Source organism: Perna viridis, chromosome 15 (assembly GCF_037379345.1).
Source record: "Perna viridis isolate PV_CMFRI_1.1 ecotype Kerala chromosome 15, ASM3737934v1, whole genome shotgun sequence".
Lineage (NCBI taxonomy): Eukaryota > Metazoa > Mollusca > Bivalvia > Mytilida > Mytilidae > Perna > Perna viridis.
Window position 1 is genome coordinate 15,171,956 of NC_142459.1, and position 19,576 is coordinate 15,191,531.

The following is a 19,576-nucleotide window of genomic DNA, read 5'->3' on the forward strand; positions in this document are numbered from 1 at the left end:
GGCCCTTATACCCTTGTATATCTGTTTTACTTTATCTGTTTATGTACGTGAATTAACTGTTTCAAAAAAACAAACAAACAAAAAAAAAAAAAAAAAACATCAATGAGACTGTCTCTGTTTAATTGTATAAATATTGTGTGCTACCTCCGTGCATGCACAGGAGAAAGAGGAATGGCTGGTTAATTCGGAGTCAAAATCGTGTGTTCTTATATGGAGGTATACCTATCCGTAGGTCGATGCTTCTGTGAGCTAGTGCAATAAAGATCAGACTCAGCATGTCGGTCTGCTACAAAACAGGGTGTATTCGATGCATCAAACGTTCTGGTTCCGAAATGCATGCAATAATTCAATCAGCTATGATTATGTATTGCAGGAAAGGATACAAAGACCGGACCACAGATATGAGCGTTATTAATGTTAACCAAGTAGAAATGACGAAGATGTGAAGATTTGGCTTACAGTAAAACCTTGTATAAACCAATACCATAAGATACTAAGCAGTCATTTTGTTTATCTTCATATACATGCATATGAAGAGTAAAACGTGTCTAAGTCGAACCAGAAACATTGCTTAACTTAACAACAGAAGGTTTGTCATGTTGAATTTACAGTGATACTTTGTATAAACAAATGTAATCAGTTACTAAGAAACCATTTTGTTTTTATTTATTTTATATGACTTTAGGCTATGCCTATGATGTTCGGAGCTCAATGTCGTTTCAATAATTTGAAAGAGTTGAGTCCCTTACCCTAGGTCTACCTCCTTAGCTTGAGAACCAAAAGGGTTTCATGTTGACATAATAGTGATGTAGTCTTCTGATACCGGGCGGCCATTTTGTATTTAGATTTAGTAAATGGCTGTATTATCAACTGGATCTATAATTTTTATGGCTAGAAAAAGCTTCAATATCATGCTTGTACACGTACCTTAAAATAGCATCATGGCAGCTTCATTTGCGCAGGGGCGGATTCAGGCGTGGGCGGTGTGGGCCTGCGCCCCCACCCAAAAATTTGCAAAGCATGGGGTGTTAGGGGTAGATTTAGGCGGTTTTTGGTTGAAACTTTAATTTCTCGCTAATTTTACCACAAAAGATATCTACATTGCACCCACTCAAGAAGAATATTTCAACAATTTAACCTCAAAAACTTTTTCGCCTCGCTCCGCTCGGATAAAGTATACTACGTAAATGAGATTGAGAACAAAACTAGTCTTGGAAAGTATTAACTAGCTGCGACGATTAAATATCTTTTTCCAAGATAGGTATAACCAAAACAGTCAACCGTATTGTGTCTAGATGCTTAGGAAATTTACTATATAGTCTACAGTGTATTTAAAATAGCAAAATATTGTCCTTAATCTAAACAGATTGCAACCGAAGATATTCATGTTTCGAACTACATGTTAAGTATTATGGTCAAAATAAGCACAGAAAAAAGTCTAACTAAATCTAACATTTGGAAACCTTAAATTAAACATTTCAAATTTCCTATGGAAATAGCCGTTTTTCATATTTACAGAATGCAAGCCATTTTAGCAAGTTTTTCAAAGGAACATAACCCACCAACACTCGACAACTGAGTTGGTGGTCTCATTGGGGAAAGGGGGAACAGTAAACATTTTTCTATGGAAACTTAAACTATTTTCTGTTTGGTAAGTACCTGAATTGTTTGAAGTAAGTTATTAAAAAATATCCAAGTTGTTACCGCGGCTCCAATAAATTGAATATTTGAATTTGAAGTCTACTGCTGTCTGTTTCTCCAATTTAACAGTAAATCAGTCTGTCGGATGACAAATTTGAAGAAAAGTATTCCTTTTTGCTAAAAATCTTTAAAAAAACGAAGCTGAAGTCGGGAATATGAGAAGGGACCATTACCATCGGAAAGGGGAGATAACTCTGTCAAATGAATGAAATAACAACACGATTCGATACAAAATAATAATTATGCTTTATCTGATAAATGAAATTTTGATCGTCGAAAACTTAAAAGGACTTTTTATATCCTTTACCGAAGAACACCCTCGATTTAGAAACTGTTGATAATAACTTACAGAAATAAACAATTCCATTTTTTTTAAATACAAAATGATGGAAGTGTCTGAGAATAAGCAATTGCTCCCCCAAAAATTAAATATACCTGTCCTAATTCTAAATGTTACGCATCATGTGTAGTAACATGGGAGAGAACCTATAATGGAAAAAGTCTTCCTTCTAAGTATTATACTATGCATGAAAAGGAACAAAAGCCAACAAAAACAATATTTTTACTGTGTTATCTCCCTTTTCCATTTGAATTCCGTACAGTATATTTTGTAAGACATTTTTCTGTGTTTATTTGAGTCATAGTGTTACATACTTAAGCAAAACATTTTCTGTTATAATTTGTTTACGTTTAAAATTTATTTCGATGGGATTATGATCAGTTTTACCAATAATTTATTGAGTAATTATAAATTGCGAAACGATAACGAAACGAAATGAATCAAAATAAAATGAAACGAAACAAAGTGATTCGAAACGAAATAATGACAACGATATAAAATCAGCATAACACGATATTACTCGAAGAAACGTAGTGAAACAAAACAAGATGAAATATAAGAAATCTTTCGTTTCGCAGTATAAAAGTACCATATTTTTTTACTAATGTCGGCCCAAAGTCATATCGGACCATGTAACCACCTGTTATTCAATAGCATATCAAAAAAAAATTAAGGCATATTGGAAGGTTATGATAAAACACGGCTTACAAAATGAAAGGTGGCATGGATAAGTGTTTCCGCGGGAGAGTTTCTGGTTCACTTGTCTCATATATCATTAGATACCTGCTTTAATCGAAAGTTAATACATATATATATATAAATGTAAATCTAGCTGTTTCAAAAACATGGAACAAGGAAATAAATTAATATAAACCAAATATTATGATGTAACAATAGAATTGGACCATTTACATGTAATAGGCTTGCATTTCTGTTAGTAATTTTATACAGAATCAATACAGATTAATACGGGGAATGTGCGCTGTCTTAATATAAAGTCAGGGCAAGTACCCGGTTTTGATTGGTTGTTTAAACTTCTGCTTCCGGTCTAATAAAAATTGCAGCATTTTTTTAAACTGACTATATTTATATAGATTTTACCTGAATTTATGAACTAGGCGGACAACAAACATGGCGACTGTATTAAGTCATAACAGGCTTTCAGCAGCTGTAAAATAATTAGTACAATCAGGGGTTGAAAATTCCTAAAGCCCGACGCCCGGGACTTAATTGCACCTAAGACTTGCCGTTTTTCAATGAAATAAGTCCGTCGGGCATGGCAAATCTAAAAAAATAAAAAACTATTTTTTGAAAGATTTTGTTGTCATTATTGGACCATGTTTCTTGATCTATTCCTTGACCTATAAATAGTTATAACTTTAATTTTAGAATGGGTATTCTCTAGATCGATCTATTGATTAGTCATTCTCAAGTCAGTCTGAATCACACCTGCGCTTGACCCGACGCATTTTTTGACATACTACAAATTTTATTAATCAAGCGCTGGAATGATAAAGATCAAATTTCGGTGATAAAATTTTGAGGAAAATATCGTTGCTCAATTACAATTTCACGGTTAAAAAAACGCAGAAACGGAAAGCTGATGACAAGGCGTCAAACCTGTAGACGGAATCAATTGACGCTGTGTCTTCTTCCCTGCAAACATAGAATTATACATAACAATATCAGATAACAAAATTGCATTTATATCGATTGGGACTTGACACAACATTCTTCGGGCTTATTGTACAAAAGATGAAAAAGTCCAGGGCTAGGGTCTTCCCAAATAAATTTTAAACCCCTGACAATGATACTTTAAAAAAATCTGTTTCAATTTTTTAATTGGTTACTAGATTTTCATTGAATGATATTTTCATATAAAGCCTGTGTTAGGTCATCGAATAGTCGTATAGATCAGCTTCTGAGGCATTCGGCGTTTCCTCGTGCCTACACATCTAACTTCGAGCCTAATACAGACTTTATTTGAGAATACAATGTAACCATTTGATTACACAACAGTATAGAAATATTATTTGATGGACGAAGCTCAATGTGTATCCTCGAACTACCTGTAAACTATACCCATTAAATTTGGGTTGGCATGCCTTTCTGACTGTCACTATAATAATTTTCAAATTGTAGGCTGTGACGTAACAGTTTTCAAATACTTTTTATTAAAAAATAAATCCTTGAAAATTACAAGTACTTAAACAATCATGCCAAGTGCTGTGAACCTATCACCTTTAAACCTTTTTTTTTTATTTTCACCTGTTGTGGACGGCCTGTTCAATCTTTATTTACGGTGAACCGCCATGTTGCTATGAGCATTCTCTCACTCGGTGAGAAGAATATAGGAGACTTTCTTCTGGGAAAGCTTAATATATCCACACATAAAAGCCAATAATTTCAAAATTAATTTTAAATAAATAAATGAATACAAAACCGTATCCTTCGACTATTAAAAAAACAAAACAGTGCTTCTGCACGTGCGCAGTCGTCTACTTCCTTTGACTATATGTTGACATATTTCATCACTTCCGTCAGAACATTGTTACCCATTCATAGCTAAGGTCTCACATTCTACATATATAGGACGTCTCTAACGCTTCGTTCGTATTAGTTTAAACATATTTTATTTATTAATATCAAACGTATGTACAAAATAGATCAATCAAAGTTTGACAGACAGGATTCGGAAACAAGCACTAAACTATTATTAATCCATCTCATTATCAATACTGACAATTTATACATTTAAACATACAACAATCATGCTCAGGAAATAAGAAACATCATGTACATGTACTACTATGTTGTACAATATAGATACTGGTAATGAAGAGCAATTAAATTAAAAAAAAATAATTATGCATGTAATCATGTTGCCAATGGGAAGAATGAAAGGAGTATTGAAATGCAGTTCAACAGAAGCGTTTGCTCTGAACAGTGTATTTTTGAACAAGTTTAAATATATAAATATTATCATCAAATGTTAGAATATCTGACCCATACAATAACAAGTTTATATCGATAGGATAATTAAGTATATTTAAAGTTAAAGTACGAAGCTGGTCATACTTATGACACTGAAAAAGAAAATGATTGGTTGATTCGACATGACCACATGAACAGTTTGGAGAGTCTACAAGATTTCGCATGAACAGATGCTCGTTAAGTGAGCTGCTGTTCATGCGAAGCCTTGCATGTAGAATCTGTCCTTGCCTTGTCCCTGTATAATAATATTTTGGACATGAATTTTTATGTGTCTCTAGTTTTCTCTTAAATATGCTTAATGAACCAGACATTCGTGTTTCCAATGGCAAGCTATTCCATCAGTGGATTGTAGAGGGCAGAAAGTATTCAGAGTACAAGTTTGTACGTGTACGAAAATTAATAAAGTTATAAGTTTTTTTTTTTTTTTTTTTTTTTTTTTTTGGGTGGGGGGGGGGTTAACGCGATGAACATGAATTGGATGATAACTTGAACATGAAATGATGATTAAATGAAAAAAGGGATGGGACACAAGGATAATGGGGTCGACAAATGTTGATTGCCACTGGAAATAGGGAGAGGTGGGTAGGGTCGGGCAATTTAGCCTCCTGTGGCCTAGCCCTATGGTTTCTACTCCGGAAGAATACTACAGAAAGATTCTTTAACGTGTGAGGAACGTGACTTCTTTCCTAATACGTTGCACCTCTATGGTTTGCGGTCAGGTTTTCCGTATTATGACATAACGACCCCCAGCATGTAACATACCAGGGATACCCCATTCCACCTCCTGGGGCACATACCCCAGTTGCTCTGTGGGAAAGCGCCCTAGCGCCCCAGGCCAGGTTTCTGAGCACTATTTAGTCGCCTTTTATGACAAGCTTAGCGCTGTTGCAGGCCTATTCTTTTGACACCCGGACCCGCACGGGGCAACATACTAATAAAGCAAGGTAAGTTTTTGTCTTAAACGTTTTTGGCCTTCAAGAAAAAATCATAATCGGCGCCATTTTCCCTGTTGTAGATGGTAAGGCCATTGTTAAGTTTCAAGAATCTTTTTATTTTTAATCCATTAAAAAAATCAAAATAAAAACGATTTTCCGCGGATCTAGGGAACTTCCTGAGGTTAAGGGAACCCCCGTTGGTAATTTTGTTAATTTCATTTAAACGTTATTGTACAAACTTTGTAGATATGAAAATGAAAACATAAATAATATAACGAGAATATGTATGGTGAAGAGAAAACAATGCCGCCGGGATGAAAATGTCAGCAGCATGAGTGCATAGCCTTAGAATTTTCCTTTGTATTTTTGTTAAAAACATACGCGTCGTAAGAACTTATCAGGCAGGAGTCTTGCCAGAAGCAGAAACGTTTGGGCCAACTGGATCACCAAAGTTCGTCCTCGCGAAACACATTGTTACATTTCGTGAAGAACTTCTATGTCCATACTGAAGACAGAACTTTTTTGTATGGTCAAAGAGCTTGAAAAACGAAAGTAATATTACATTTTTTATAATGTGGATAAATTGATTCATGATTCATGTAGTGACCCGCCATAACTTTATTTCTGGACACTTTCCTAATTTATTTTTTACAAATATACAACATTATATAACGGGAATAACGCCATCATTTTAGCAGTTCTGGAAGTGATAATAAGGAACTGAATCCTGCAGCCCAATACCGTTGTTTACGTCAATTGACAGTCCCGGTATTATAACAATTAAAAGGTCGAATGGAATACATTTTTTTCTTCGAAAACATTATGGTTCCACTGATTACATATAACCATTGCCGAAGCTTACTTTAAGGAGGTAAACATATGGTAAGGGACATAACTCTTGAAATCAGTGATAGGCTTGTATCATATTCAATTTCACCAACATATATTAAGCTTTCATTTGAAACAGAATGAAATCCGTTCAAATTACTTCAATGCTTACACACAGATTGATGTAAAATTCTGAATATAAACGCTCCAATGATTTGTAAATTGTGTCTCTTACCCGAGGTCTACATCCATAAATAAATCAAATAAATTATAGATCCCGCTGTTGGCTTTTGTTGTTTTTGTTTTTTGTTTTTTTTTTTTTTTGGATATTTTATTTTGTTTCTGTTATTTTGTTGTTTTGTTTTTATTTTTGAAATTTTATCCGAACCAAACGTGTCCATTTTAGTTTTCAAACCATTTGTTGTGGATGTCTAAAACATATAAAGTGTAAAAGTTAAACTTTATAATGATTCATTCGGCGCTTATATGGAGTAAACTTCAAATATAGAGAAGTAATGACCATGGAGCTAATTTGCATACTTCCACATATAGACCCTTCTGTGGTAAGTTGATGAGCATGCTCAATATACACTTCCGCGAGGAAGGGCTTGCCATGGATAGAACAAAATAATTTTCCTCGCGGAAGTGTATATTGAGCATGCTCTACGCATGCTCATCGACTACCCCAACGTCAGCACAAAAGGGTCGATTTCTTAATTGATTCAAAATGGCGTCAATGTTATGTATATCATATTTATGAATTTCAGCATTAACTCGGCATATTATATATTGTTTATGCTATCCAGGTGAAAACCTTGTCAGGACCATGTTCTAGAGTTTTGGTAACCATGGTGACCCAACCAACATTGGGCACAAACTGTGAGTGGATCCCACAGAAAATGAAATCTCGAAGCGGGATCACAGTCATACTTCCTATACAGAAATGCTATAGAAAAAAGGTGACTTTCGTGTTTTAGTAATTTCAAAGACGAAATGTGCAGTCAAAACTCATTGTTTTGCACGATTCCAGGTGTTGAAATTAATCTTCAAAGTACATTTTTTTTCTCTTTTTACTCCCTTACCTTGTGCGCTGTCAGAGTTCCCACGACATTTGCAAATAGCATGATTCCAGAACAAAATGCACTTAAAACACGGTTTGTACATAAAACAAGAGGCTCCCAGAAGCCATAATTGCACACTTCGTTGAGTTTCATCTTTCAATGGCAATAAATTTACTAAGAAGTTGTCTAACAATTTTGGCTCAAGAAGACTTTGTAGGACTTATCATAAGGATCATTTCAGAAATTGAAAGTTTCTTCCTATCTATCATAGTTTTCAATATAGTGGCTGAGAACTGTGAAAAAACTGACATATTTCCCCTTTCAAGGACAATAATTCTTACAAGGAGTCATCTGACAACTTTATCCCGAAGACTTTTGTAGTCCTAATAATAAAGATCATTTCAACAATTGAAAGAAGTTAGCTCTAACCTAACGATATTGGAGATATAATATGCGGAAAAACACTATCTGACCCTTATGTTCTACTGTTAGTAACGACTGAATAGAATCACTATCGACTTTGTAGATTGATGCATATGGGAAAGACAAACTAAGCTTAAAGTCCTGTTTGTTTTTATCTTTCTAAAACTTGTAGTCGGAGTAATAAGGATATCTACTCTTTGTACTACATGTACAAAGTATGTAATATTCCTATTTTACAAGTAGTGGAAAACCTTATGTAAAAGAAGTTTTAAGAAGAAAATAAATTATATGGATAATGATGGTACATGTACCCGCAATCGAAATGGAGTTACATTTTTTACATTCTAAAAAAGCAGAGGACGCTTACCCTATCGGTGCACCTGGTCCATGCTCCCAGTTTTTAGTGGAGTCCGAGTTGCTCATTTGCTTTTGTTACTTATATGTATGATTTTAGTTCTTTGTGGAATTGCATTTTTGTATACAAAGAAAACAACAGTTGAAAAGTGTGAGTTCGGGATATCTGCCAGGTAAACGTTTCAGAAATTCAACTTGTAAATTCTAGCTAGCTATAGATATAGTAAATGTTTAAATCTGGTAGAGATGGCTCTAGGGGCGGATCCCAGATTTGTTTTTTTTTTTTGTTTTTTGTTTTGTTTTGTTTTGTTTTGTTTTTTTTTTTACTTTGGGGCGGTAGTGAATTGAATTAAATACCGCGCAAAGCAAGGCAAAAAAAATTATGGGGTGACATTTGCACGTGGTGAAAATTTGTTTCTTGCCGATTCGGGGGGGGGGGAGGGGGTGGGGGGGTGGGCGGGGGCGTACGCCCGGCACGCTAGGCTAAAAACCACTAATTCCACTTCCCATAGGCTTCTATGCTAATTTCATAATATTCAATGGCTTCTCTGGACTTTACCTTAACTTTAACCTGCAGAGAACTATATATCAGCATGGTTCTACATATGTCAGCTCACAATCCTCAGAATGGCATGTGGGGTTAGCAGACTTGCAGTGTAGTTCTGGTCACCGGAAGTGAAGGGTCTATAAATAGCATGGAAAATCCCAGTGTTTTCACAAGATAAGGGTATATTTAAAAATCATTATGGAGATTAGGCGTCACGTCACAAGAAGCAAAATGCACCTATAAAATGTACAGAAATATTTTTCCTTTCAGAAACTGTTTAAATTTTTTAAATAAGATGAGAACTTTTTTCACAGCACTGTGAGGAACAGGGGTAATTTCTGCGTAGGACTATTTTTGCGTACGTTCCAAATGCTCATTGGTTGAATTGGTGGTCTGTAACCGCTAGTTCTTGGATCCGCGCCTGGGCTCTGGTTTTAGAAAATCTGTCGCCAATTTTTTAGTATGAATTATTATCATGGCACCCCATTTATATACAATGTAATTCAGCCAGTGTATGGAAAACTGTCTTCGCCATAGGCGTAGAAAGCAAAAACTTATTGGTACTGTTTCTGACATAGGGACACGAAATGTCCCTCCCACCTCGCGCAGCTCAAGGCCCCCAGACGCTCTGGGGTGAATGGTGTCAAATTATATTACATAACATTATTCGGAAGAAGATAGAAAATAAGAAAACAGGTGAAATATGTAAAAAAAATTAAAATAAATTAAAATAAAACACATTTTTGGTGAAAAGTATTGGTACGGCATACCGTACCTGTCAAAATTATTGGTACGGTCGGAGCAGTACCAACCGTACCGGTTCCTACACCCATGTTCGCGTAAAATTTGCTTGAATTTCACTTTAACTTTAACGCAAACCTCACTTGAAATAATTTCACGTTAATTTTCTTGAATTTCATGCCAACTTCATGTAAATTTCAGGTTAATTTCAAAAAATGTGCACTTAACATGATTTTTGTCTGTGTACACCAGAAAATAGGATTTGAAAGGATTTTATTGAAAATACAATTGTAAGCTTTAAAAAGGGCGCTACATTAATAAGTCCATACCAATTCGATATGTTTGTGATCTGCATGTGCTTAAAGCTGCATTAGCTGTCATTTTTGATTTTTTGTTTCTGTTGAAATATGCCTTAACTTTGAATTATTTCAACTAAAGTGTACTTTTCCTGTATAATTTCATTTGATATCCACAAATAAAATGCATAAAATAGGTGTCTATATTTTTATTGTCTTGCAAGACAAATAATGACCTAGATAAATTCGTATGCATGTGACTTCTGGTGACCTCGATCCGCGCATGTGCTGTAAGGGTCGCTTCTTTAGTAACAAACATGATTGAAAAGCGAAAAAAAAAACGTTGTTTGCACAATATTCGGTAGATATTATCGACATTTATTGCTTCAATTGCATTACTTCTAACTTATTTCATTGAATCAGCAAAATTCAGTAGAATCAAAACTGAACAAAATTGGCAGCTAATGCAGCTTTAAACCAAACACGGTTTGTAAGACTATAAACTTTATTGAACGAAATATCAGTCGGCCGTTGACATCGACAAACTTTCATCTGACCATGGGTAATTTTACAAAAGCAGCTTTTGAAAATAACGCGTTTGTTCACACACACACAAATGCTACAAAAGTTTAATGAACTTTATGTATACTGGGACTGACATTTAGCGGGGTAGACAGCTGCGCACCGACGTCAAAGTGATGTCACTGGTAAGTAACCAATTCACTTAATCACACGCTTGATAAAAATGCTGTAATTGCTGACATCAAAAGCTTCGTTAAAGGCTTTATTTGCAGGTAATCAATGTCTGACCAGTTTCGATGTATATAGTTTTTTTTATTCTTCAAACAATTGCATCTACATTATTTTGTACATTTTTATTCTGTCATTTCGGTCATCGCTTACCCAACCGGTTCACCTGGTCCGTGCTCACAGTTTTTGGTGGAGTCCTAGTTGCTCATTTTTATTTTGGTTATTTTATATTCTTTGTTGTATATGTCTGTTTTCCATGACAGCTGGTCTTTGTTCTTGGATTACATTCTTTTGATTTCTGTTAAAGTCTTGGTTCCCTTGATTACTCTTCCAACTGAATGAACTCAGAGTTAGAATTTTTTTCCGCAAGCGCGAAAATATTTTTTTCCAGCAGCAACCAGAGTTAATTTTGTAAATTGGAAAATCTATATTGTTAAGAAATCATGAATTTTCAGAACGTTATTTTTCTAATTGTATTAATAGAAAATCCTAATGTTATTTTTTTCGGTAAAATAAGATTCGAACATCGTCACTATTTCGGCGTATTACAAGAATGTTACACTTGCTTAAAAACGACGTTCTTTTCCCATCATTTTGATCCTACTGAAACGACAGCTTCAGTCGTGCCTGAAAAACGTTACAAGTAGCTCCAATCGTACGTTAAAACAAATGCCCCAATCTTGCGCTTAAACGAAAGTTCCAATCGTGCATTTAAATAAACGCTCCTACCGTGCGTTAAAAGACAGCGCCAATCGTGCTTTAAATTAAATGCTCACATCATGCGTATTACAAACGCTTCTACAGTGCCTTTCGACGAAAGCTCCAATCGTGCGCAAAAAGAAGCTCCAATCGTGTGTTAAATTTAATGCTCAAAGCATGCGTTTAAATGATCGCTCCTTTCGTCCGTTAACAAACGCTCAGGACTACTACACGTTTGGACGAACGCTTTAATCGTGTATTAGAGCGAATGCTCCAGTCGTGCGCAAAAACGAATGGTCTAGTCGTGGGTTAAATCGAATGATCCAGTCGTGGGTTAAAACCAACGCTCCGATCAAGAATTAAAACAAAGGCTTTAATCGTGCGTTTTTTTTTTTTTTTTTATTTTTTTTTTTATTTTGTTTTGTTTTTTTTTGTTTCTCTTTTTCTGTGTTTTTTTTTTTTTTTTTTTTGGGGGGGGGGGGGGGAGGAGGGGTTGAAAATACATGTAATATATATTTTGATTATTGTACAAATGTACTAATAGGCGCATTTATGAAAATTTGTTGATGTAATATTTCATCAGGTTACTGAACTTAAGGCCAGTGTAACGGGTTGTGTTGTTGTTGTTGTTTTTTTTTAAATTTTAGCCCACTTACATCAATTTAAAAGCAAATCATGTTTAAAAATAATTTTAAGACCCCCATATTGCAATTATCAATTACAATTCAAGAGAAATTACATTAAAAATGAGAGACTACAGTTTAATATTAAAAACTTGGGATTGGATTTTGACAAAACAAAAGAAAAAAAAACGCAACAGAAAATAATAATTGCTTTTAATTGAAATATGGCTATATTGCAGTGCTTTACATTTCAGAAAATCTTCGACAAAATTTCCGGCTGTCCCTACAGAACTGATTATCTTTGGTAACGGGATAGTACAGTTCATGGATGTCTAATTTGCTCAGCGGGTTTTTATTTACTTTTTGCCGGAGCAAATTTATTGTATGAAAAAGCTTAAGTTAGCAGAAGCAGGCGAAAGCTAAAACGTGAATGTTTCAAGGAGTCGTTTGCGCAAGAATAGTAGAGATTGGTCATTCTGGTTAATAATTTATATATGCGTAACCTATTCCCACAATATCCATCATTTCTTTACTACCCGGAATGACATTTATAGAAAAGTAAAGTGTAGATCTCATACTAGCAGGTTTACGTAAATGTAATACCATGCGTAGACTTAGATGTGTTTTTAGATATGTCAGATTATTATACATATACATTATTTTTGTCAAACCCTACAGAAAACCAAAAGCGATATAAAATGTGGAATATTCTAATTGGCAATCTAGATATAGCCCCAAAATGTCGTAAAATTACATAGTTCAGTTAACACCTGATAAAATTCGCTTGTTTAAAAAGACAAGGCATACATTTGTAAGCTTGTAGAAAGTGTCAAATGATGTTTTCGCATACAGATTGATAAAACTAATTCATACATGTAATTAAAATTACTTTGTTTTGTCAAGATTACTCGTATTCAATAACAATATAAATACGAGTTGACTTTTTGGGACAGATCTTATTTATTCATAGATAATATTTGACATTTGTTTATTCATGCCACCACTGTAGAATTGTAACTGAAGTTTAAGGAGGTAGACCTATGGTAAGGGATATAACTCTTGAAATCAGTGATATGTTTGTATCATATTCAATTTCACAAAGCCTCTCAAGCTTTTGTTTGAAGCAGAATAAAATCAATACAAGTTAATTAGCTGCTTACATAATATTGATGTAATATGCTGAATACAAACGTTCGGATGATTTTTAGGAGTTATGTCCCTTACCCTAGGTCTACCTCCTTAACAAGACAAATTATAATCATTGTCTGTGGGAATTTTGACAGTAGCAGGAAGGAAAGTCCAACCAGATCGCTCAGCCATACCCGACATCGGTTCTAAATTTATTACTAAGGTAGTACAATACAATTAGGTCATTTCTGAAAATTTGGTCTCATTTTGTTGATATAAAGCAGTTTTGAGGCAGTCCACACAGACATTTCTAGTGTTTTGTTATAAAAAAGTGCATAGTTAAAAAATCCTTTGCGTGTGGAGGCTAAAGTCATTTATAAGTAATTTAGTGATTATTGTTATAAAATCCAGTAGCCATGGTAACATACTGAAAAAAAAAAATATTACTGACTTAGTACAAATCAGGGGTGCCAAAACTAACTATATAGTTCACCTTTAAGGAGAAGGGAACTTTTTAAGTTGTGTATGTCTTGTGATTTTTTGAAAGCTCTATTTGTATGGAATTAACAAAAAACAAAAAAATACCAGATTTATTAAAATTGAACATAGGATTTTGATTTTAGAGCAAATCTTATACTTGGATTTGGGATAATTCTGCCTTGTGTTCTGCTACATACGTTCAGATAATGAAAAAGGTTGTATACATGGCAAAAATGAGAAACACATTCAGACAGATATTTGTCACACTCTGGGCGCTGAAAAAGTATTTATTTGATGTTTTTTTACCTCATCATTGGTTTTCATAACCCTCCCCCCCCAAAAAAAAAAGAAAAAAGAAAAAATAGCATATCAGTATGAAAATATAATACACAAAATCATGGAGATTTCCCAAAAACTAAGACTGGAAACTAAAATGCTTATTTTGACTTTCTTTTCTGCATTGCAATACTTATTTGCACAGAAAAAGTTTGTTCGGTTATCCATTTTATATATTATAAGCTAAAGAAGTAACATTTTTCACTTAAAAAGTGGTTAGAATAGCATATATCACAAGAGGATAAAGAGTTAACCAAAGCAACACACGTATTTCGGTCAAACAAACTTGTCTTTAGGAAATTCAGTCTTAACGTATCCTAATGTGGACTTTTCAAATCTTGTAAATCTATCTAAATCACGTAATGTAAACAAAACGATGACCGTTTCCCACTTATCTTCGTCTCCGCAGCTTCACGTAATTTACTACTTATTTACACCATAAGACAGAGTCTAATGGGAATAATTACCATTATCACGTAATTTTGTGTTGATCTAAATTGCAAATTCGGCAATTTCTATCTATTTTTCTATTTTCTATATTAATATGTCTGTTTTTTTCCTATCATTTAATTATGAGCGCTAAATACGAATCGTAGCAACTACTGCTCTTTCCTTTAAAAGTTTTTAAAGATGCATAATTTTTTACATTTTCCGTAGAATATTTTGATTTCGCCTCCCCTATTTTTGGAAAATTCCTCCGCTACAGTACTTCTCCGTCTAAGAATAAGGCAAAATGTGCATAATGTGTGGCACATGAAGTAAAAATACACAGAGATTTTATTGCATTATCATAGTATTTATACCTCATAACCTCAAGAAATTGTTGTCAGAGTGTTTGTAAAGTTTGCCTTTTTAAGATATTGATAGTTCAAATTTAGTTGAAATGCACTATGGAAAAATGGCGGGAAAATTTTCCCAAACTTTTTCCTGATATAAGCAGTCATAAATATGTACGTCACCAATGCTTCAGAATAAATTTAAATTGCTTTTCGGTTGTTTTCTAGATGTATTTGGATACATTTGAGGCAAAAAATACCAAATTGAGAAAAATAATGTGCCACTCTTTGCCTGATTCTTACACAGAATGGTACTTATATAAAAGTAATTACATACACATGTATTTACAGGTCTTATATATGATTCTGTTCTGAGTGTAAAACAGTAACCCATAACTTTCAGATGTTTTGTATTTCTTAAAAAGTTCGAGATTTACCAAGTAATTCTGGAGTGAAAGTACTTTTAAATTGCATATACATTAGGGTCTCAAATTATACCATGAAATGTTAAAATTGACAGTTTTAGAATTAAATGGGTGGCCGCTACCTTTATATTTCGGTAAACATTCTTTAAAATGCCATTTTTTAACCTTTATGGTCTTAAATTAAATCAATGTAGAAAATGAAAAAAAATGTAAATATTTGTTTCATATTAGTAACTGTGACACCTTTATTTCAGTCAAAATTTTGAATATTGACATATTTCTGCAAAATGTATGAGTGCGAGCACTCTAATTTAATTTCCATATGGGTCTAAAACAATTGACTAAGATTCTGTTTTTTTTTCATATAACTATCATGTAGGTGACTGCGACATATAAGTTTGAGTCAAAATTCTTTAAAAATGTCATTTTCTTGCAAAATGAACGAGTGCAAACACTTTTCAATCCTACAACAGTGTAAAATTATAAAATGAAAAAAATGTTAATATACGTATCATACTGGTAAATGCGACACATGTATTTTAATCAAAATTCTTAAAGTTGACATACTTTTGCAAAATGTATGCGTGCTGTCTTTTTTAGTATAAATTCAATAAGGATCTAAAATTGATGACTAAAATGCAATTTTTTTCCATATATATGTAACTATGATGTGGGTGGCTGCAACACATGAATTTGAGTCAGAATTCTTTAAAAATGTCATATTCTTGCAAAATGTATGAGTACGAGCACTTTTGAATTTCATACGAGTCTAAAAATTACTGTATAAAATGTAAGAATTGTGAGTATAAGTATCATACTGGTAACTGCGACACGTGATCTCAATCAAAATTCTTAAAATTGACATATTTTTGCAAAATGTGTGAGAGCGGTCACTTTTAATTTCCATAAGGATCTAAAATTAATGATTAATATGCTAAATTTTTCAATATAACTATCATTTGGGTGGCTTGGACACGTAAGTTGAGTCAAATTTCTTTAAAATTGTCATATTCTTGCAAAATGTATGAGTGCGACCATTTTGAATTCCAAAAGGGTCTAAAATGCTACATTTCCGTTATCATTTGCAACTCATCATTTACAATTGGAATGATGTTGTAGTCAACAGGTACGACGTATATTCAATACGGAAATTGAAAAAAAAAATAAGTAGTCACGAGGTGAATAATTATAATACGGTAAGTTAAGTAATATAATTCCTCGCCGCCTCGACAAATGTTAATTAAGTAATTTTTTTCTGCATACTTAGGTGATATATATAAAGCTGAGAATACGTTTATTTTGTTGCAGAGTGTCCTCTTAATAAAACTATTTTAAATGATAGGTTTCTTTTTAGAAATAACACATACAATTTTAAACACTTGAATAATGAATCAAAATTTGAGTAGATCTTAGGTAAGGGGCACAACTCTTACAAATCATTGGAACGTGTGTATTCAGCATTTTACATCAATCTCATGTAAGCATCCATTTCCACTTTTTAAAACCACGCTTTTCTTCCTATTCCCATATACGAGAAAAGAGCCACTGTCAGTGGTCCAAAGGGCGGCAACTCAAAATTAACTATAAACTCGCTATAGAAAATATGATGAAAAGGATGATTCTTCGTATTAAACTTTTATGTTGTATTTACGTTAACCCAATACCGGTAAGAAAAATATGATGAAAAGGATGATTCTTCGTATTAAACTTTTATGTTGTATTTACGTTAACCCAATACCGGTAAGAAAAATATGATGAAAAGGATGATTCTTCGTATTAAACTTTTATGTTGTATTTACGTTAACCCAATACCGGTAAGAAAAATATGATGAAAAGGATGATTCTTCGTATTAAACTTTTATGTTGTATTTACGTTAACCCAATACCGGTAAGACAGAAAATGCCAGTATATATCTTTGTCTGATGATAGAGTAATCAAGGGAACCATGTAATAGCTGTAATCAAAAGAATGTAATCCAGAGAGAAGGACCAGACATGGAAAACAGACATACACAACAAAGAACATGAAGTAACTAAAATCATACATACAAAGTAACAAAAACAAATGAGCAACTCGGACTCCACTAGAAACTGGGAGCATGGACCAGGTGCACCGGTAGGGTAAGCGTCCTCTGCTTTTCTAGAAACACCCACTGAGTTGCTAAGTGTAATGCATGTAATGTCTGATAATTATTGATGTATGTTAGCGTCATATACATGTATGCTCTCTAAACAAATTCCCCGTTACAATGAATAATGCATTAGAATAACGTTTTTTTTTCTTGACTGATGCAGGGACTTTATATTACAGGACACTCCTTATATAGCGTATAAGTCTATATAATGTGTAAAAATAACAGTGCCTCCCCTGTCTTTATACTCGTTAAGCCTAAAAGATTTACATTTGACATTTGCATACTGTGGGGAAGAGAAATTGTTCAGGATTGTTGTTTTATATAAAGTCATATATTTCTTTATTTCTCAATAAACCTCTTTACAGTGGTATAGACAATGTAAATTATACATAATATATAACATTGACAATAATAAAGTCACAGTTTTCATACATTATTTTTTAGGTTACGAAAAAGTAATCAAGTATAATAGTAATTTTAACTACATTGTATAAACAAATAAATTCTTAATTTACCCCGGAGAATTTAGTCGTTTAATTATAGTATCAATAAACTTACATAATTTGCTAAGCTCTGAAATGTTTTGAGTTTGTAAAAGACATCTCATTCTCAATATATTGGGTCGTGTTCTATATTTCACTTTTAGAAAATTTGTCCTGTCATTCTGGAATGCACGGTAAACAAATAAATAATGAAACTCGTCACCAATTTCGTGATAGTTACACAAATTGAAATTTCGCTCATTTCTCCCAATGTTTCTCCATCTACCAGATTCAATAGGTAGATTATGATTGGTAGTCCTAAATCTACAAAAAATTATGGCTTGTTTGGTGTCCAAAAGTTTAAAATAATTTTCGAATTCAAAATTTTCTTTAAAAATTCTGTAGTTGAGAGCTTTCGGTGCATTTTGCACTAGAGAGACCCAAGACTGGGTAAATTGATCTACCAATTTCTGTTTTACTATCTTATAGAGCCAAATATTATTAATAAAATTTTGTGTATCCCATACATATGACATTCCACAATTGTCTAAAATAGATTTGACATAATGTACCCAAGTTATGGTTTTACCATCTAAGATTTTTCTTAAACATAAATTGTATAGTATAACAGGCAGTTTCTCTAGTTTTCATGATATTAATTTTGACCAGTAATTGATCATTCTCAATTTAATACTAATTTCGAGTGGGTATCTACCGAGTTCACCATATAACATATAATCTGGAGTTGAGGTTTTTAAATGTAAAAGCATTTTGCAAAATTTTAAGTGAACTCGTTCAATAATACGAACATCTCCCGCTCCCCAAACTTCACAACCATACAAAAGTATAGGCTGAACTACCTTGTCAAATAATTGCAATTTGGTTTCAAGTGATAGATTATGCAAGTTGCCCTTTTTCAAAATGTCATACATGGCACTGGTCGCCTTTCTTACATTAACCTGTTTGGCCCGTAGGAAACTACCTGTTCTTCCAAAAGTAACTCCTAGATAATTAAATTCGTTTACAATTTCTAATTCTAATTCGCCATATTTAAATAACAAAGTATTTGGTAATCTACCTCGAGAAAAAATAACAATTTTACTTTTGTCTGTGTTAACCTTAAGTTTCCAAACATCACAATATTCATATAAGGTATTTAATTGCTTTTGCAAGTCATCCTTAGATTCTGCCATTAGAACAGTATCATCAGCATATAATACTGTATAAAGTTTCAAGTAGTGATTAAGTTCTCCTTCAATGTCGTCGGAAATATGTAATAAACCAGCTACATTTTTGTTTTGCAAAGAAATTGTCTGGATCATTCAAATGCAATGCAAAAAGTAGGGGTGAAAGATTTTCACCTTGTCTGACTCCAATATTACAGGGAAAGAAATCTGAAAATTCTGTACCATTTTGTATTTGTGATTTAACATTACTATACATATTAACAATACAGTCATACATTTTTCCGTTTATTGAGTTTGACAAAAGCTTTCGCCACAACCCTGGACGCCAGACCGTG

General features: G+C 33.4%; 1 protein-coding gene across 1 annotated transcript in view; it reads left to right on the forward strand.

The window, feature by feature from the left end:
- The window catches only part of LOC148597101 (organic cation transporter protein-like), a 29,064-nt gene extending 21,985 nt beyond the window's left edge, over positions 1-7,079 (forward strand). Inside the window, exon 10 of the mRNA XM_088563383.1 lies at positions 374-7,079. Within this exon, the coding sequence (XP_088419509.1) occupies positions 374-446 (73 nt within the window). The 3' untranslated portion in view covers positions 447-7,079. The remainder of the gene's footprint in view (positions 1-373) is intronic.
- Positions 7,080-19,576: the final 12,497 nt, after the last annotated feature.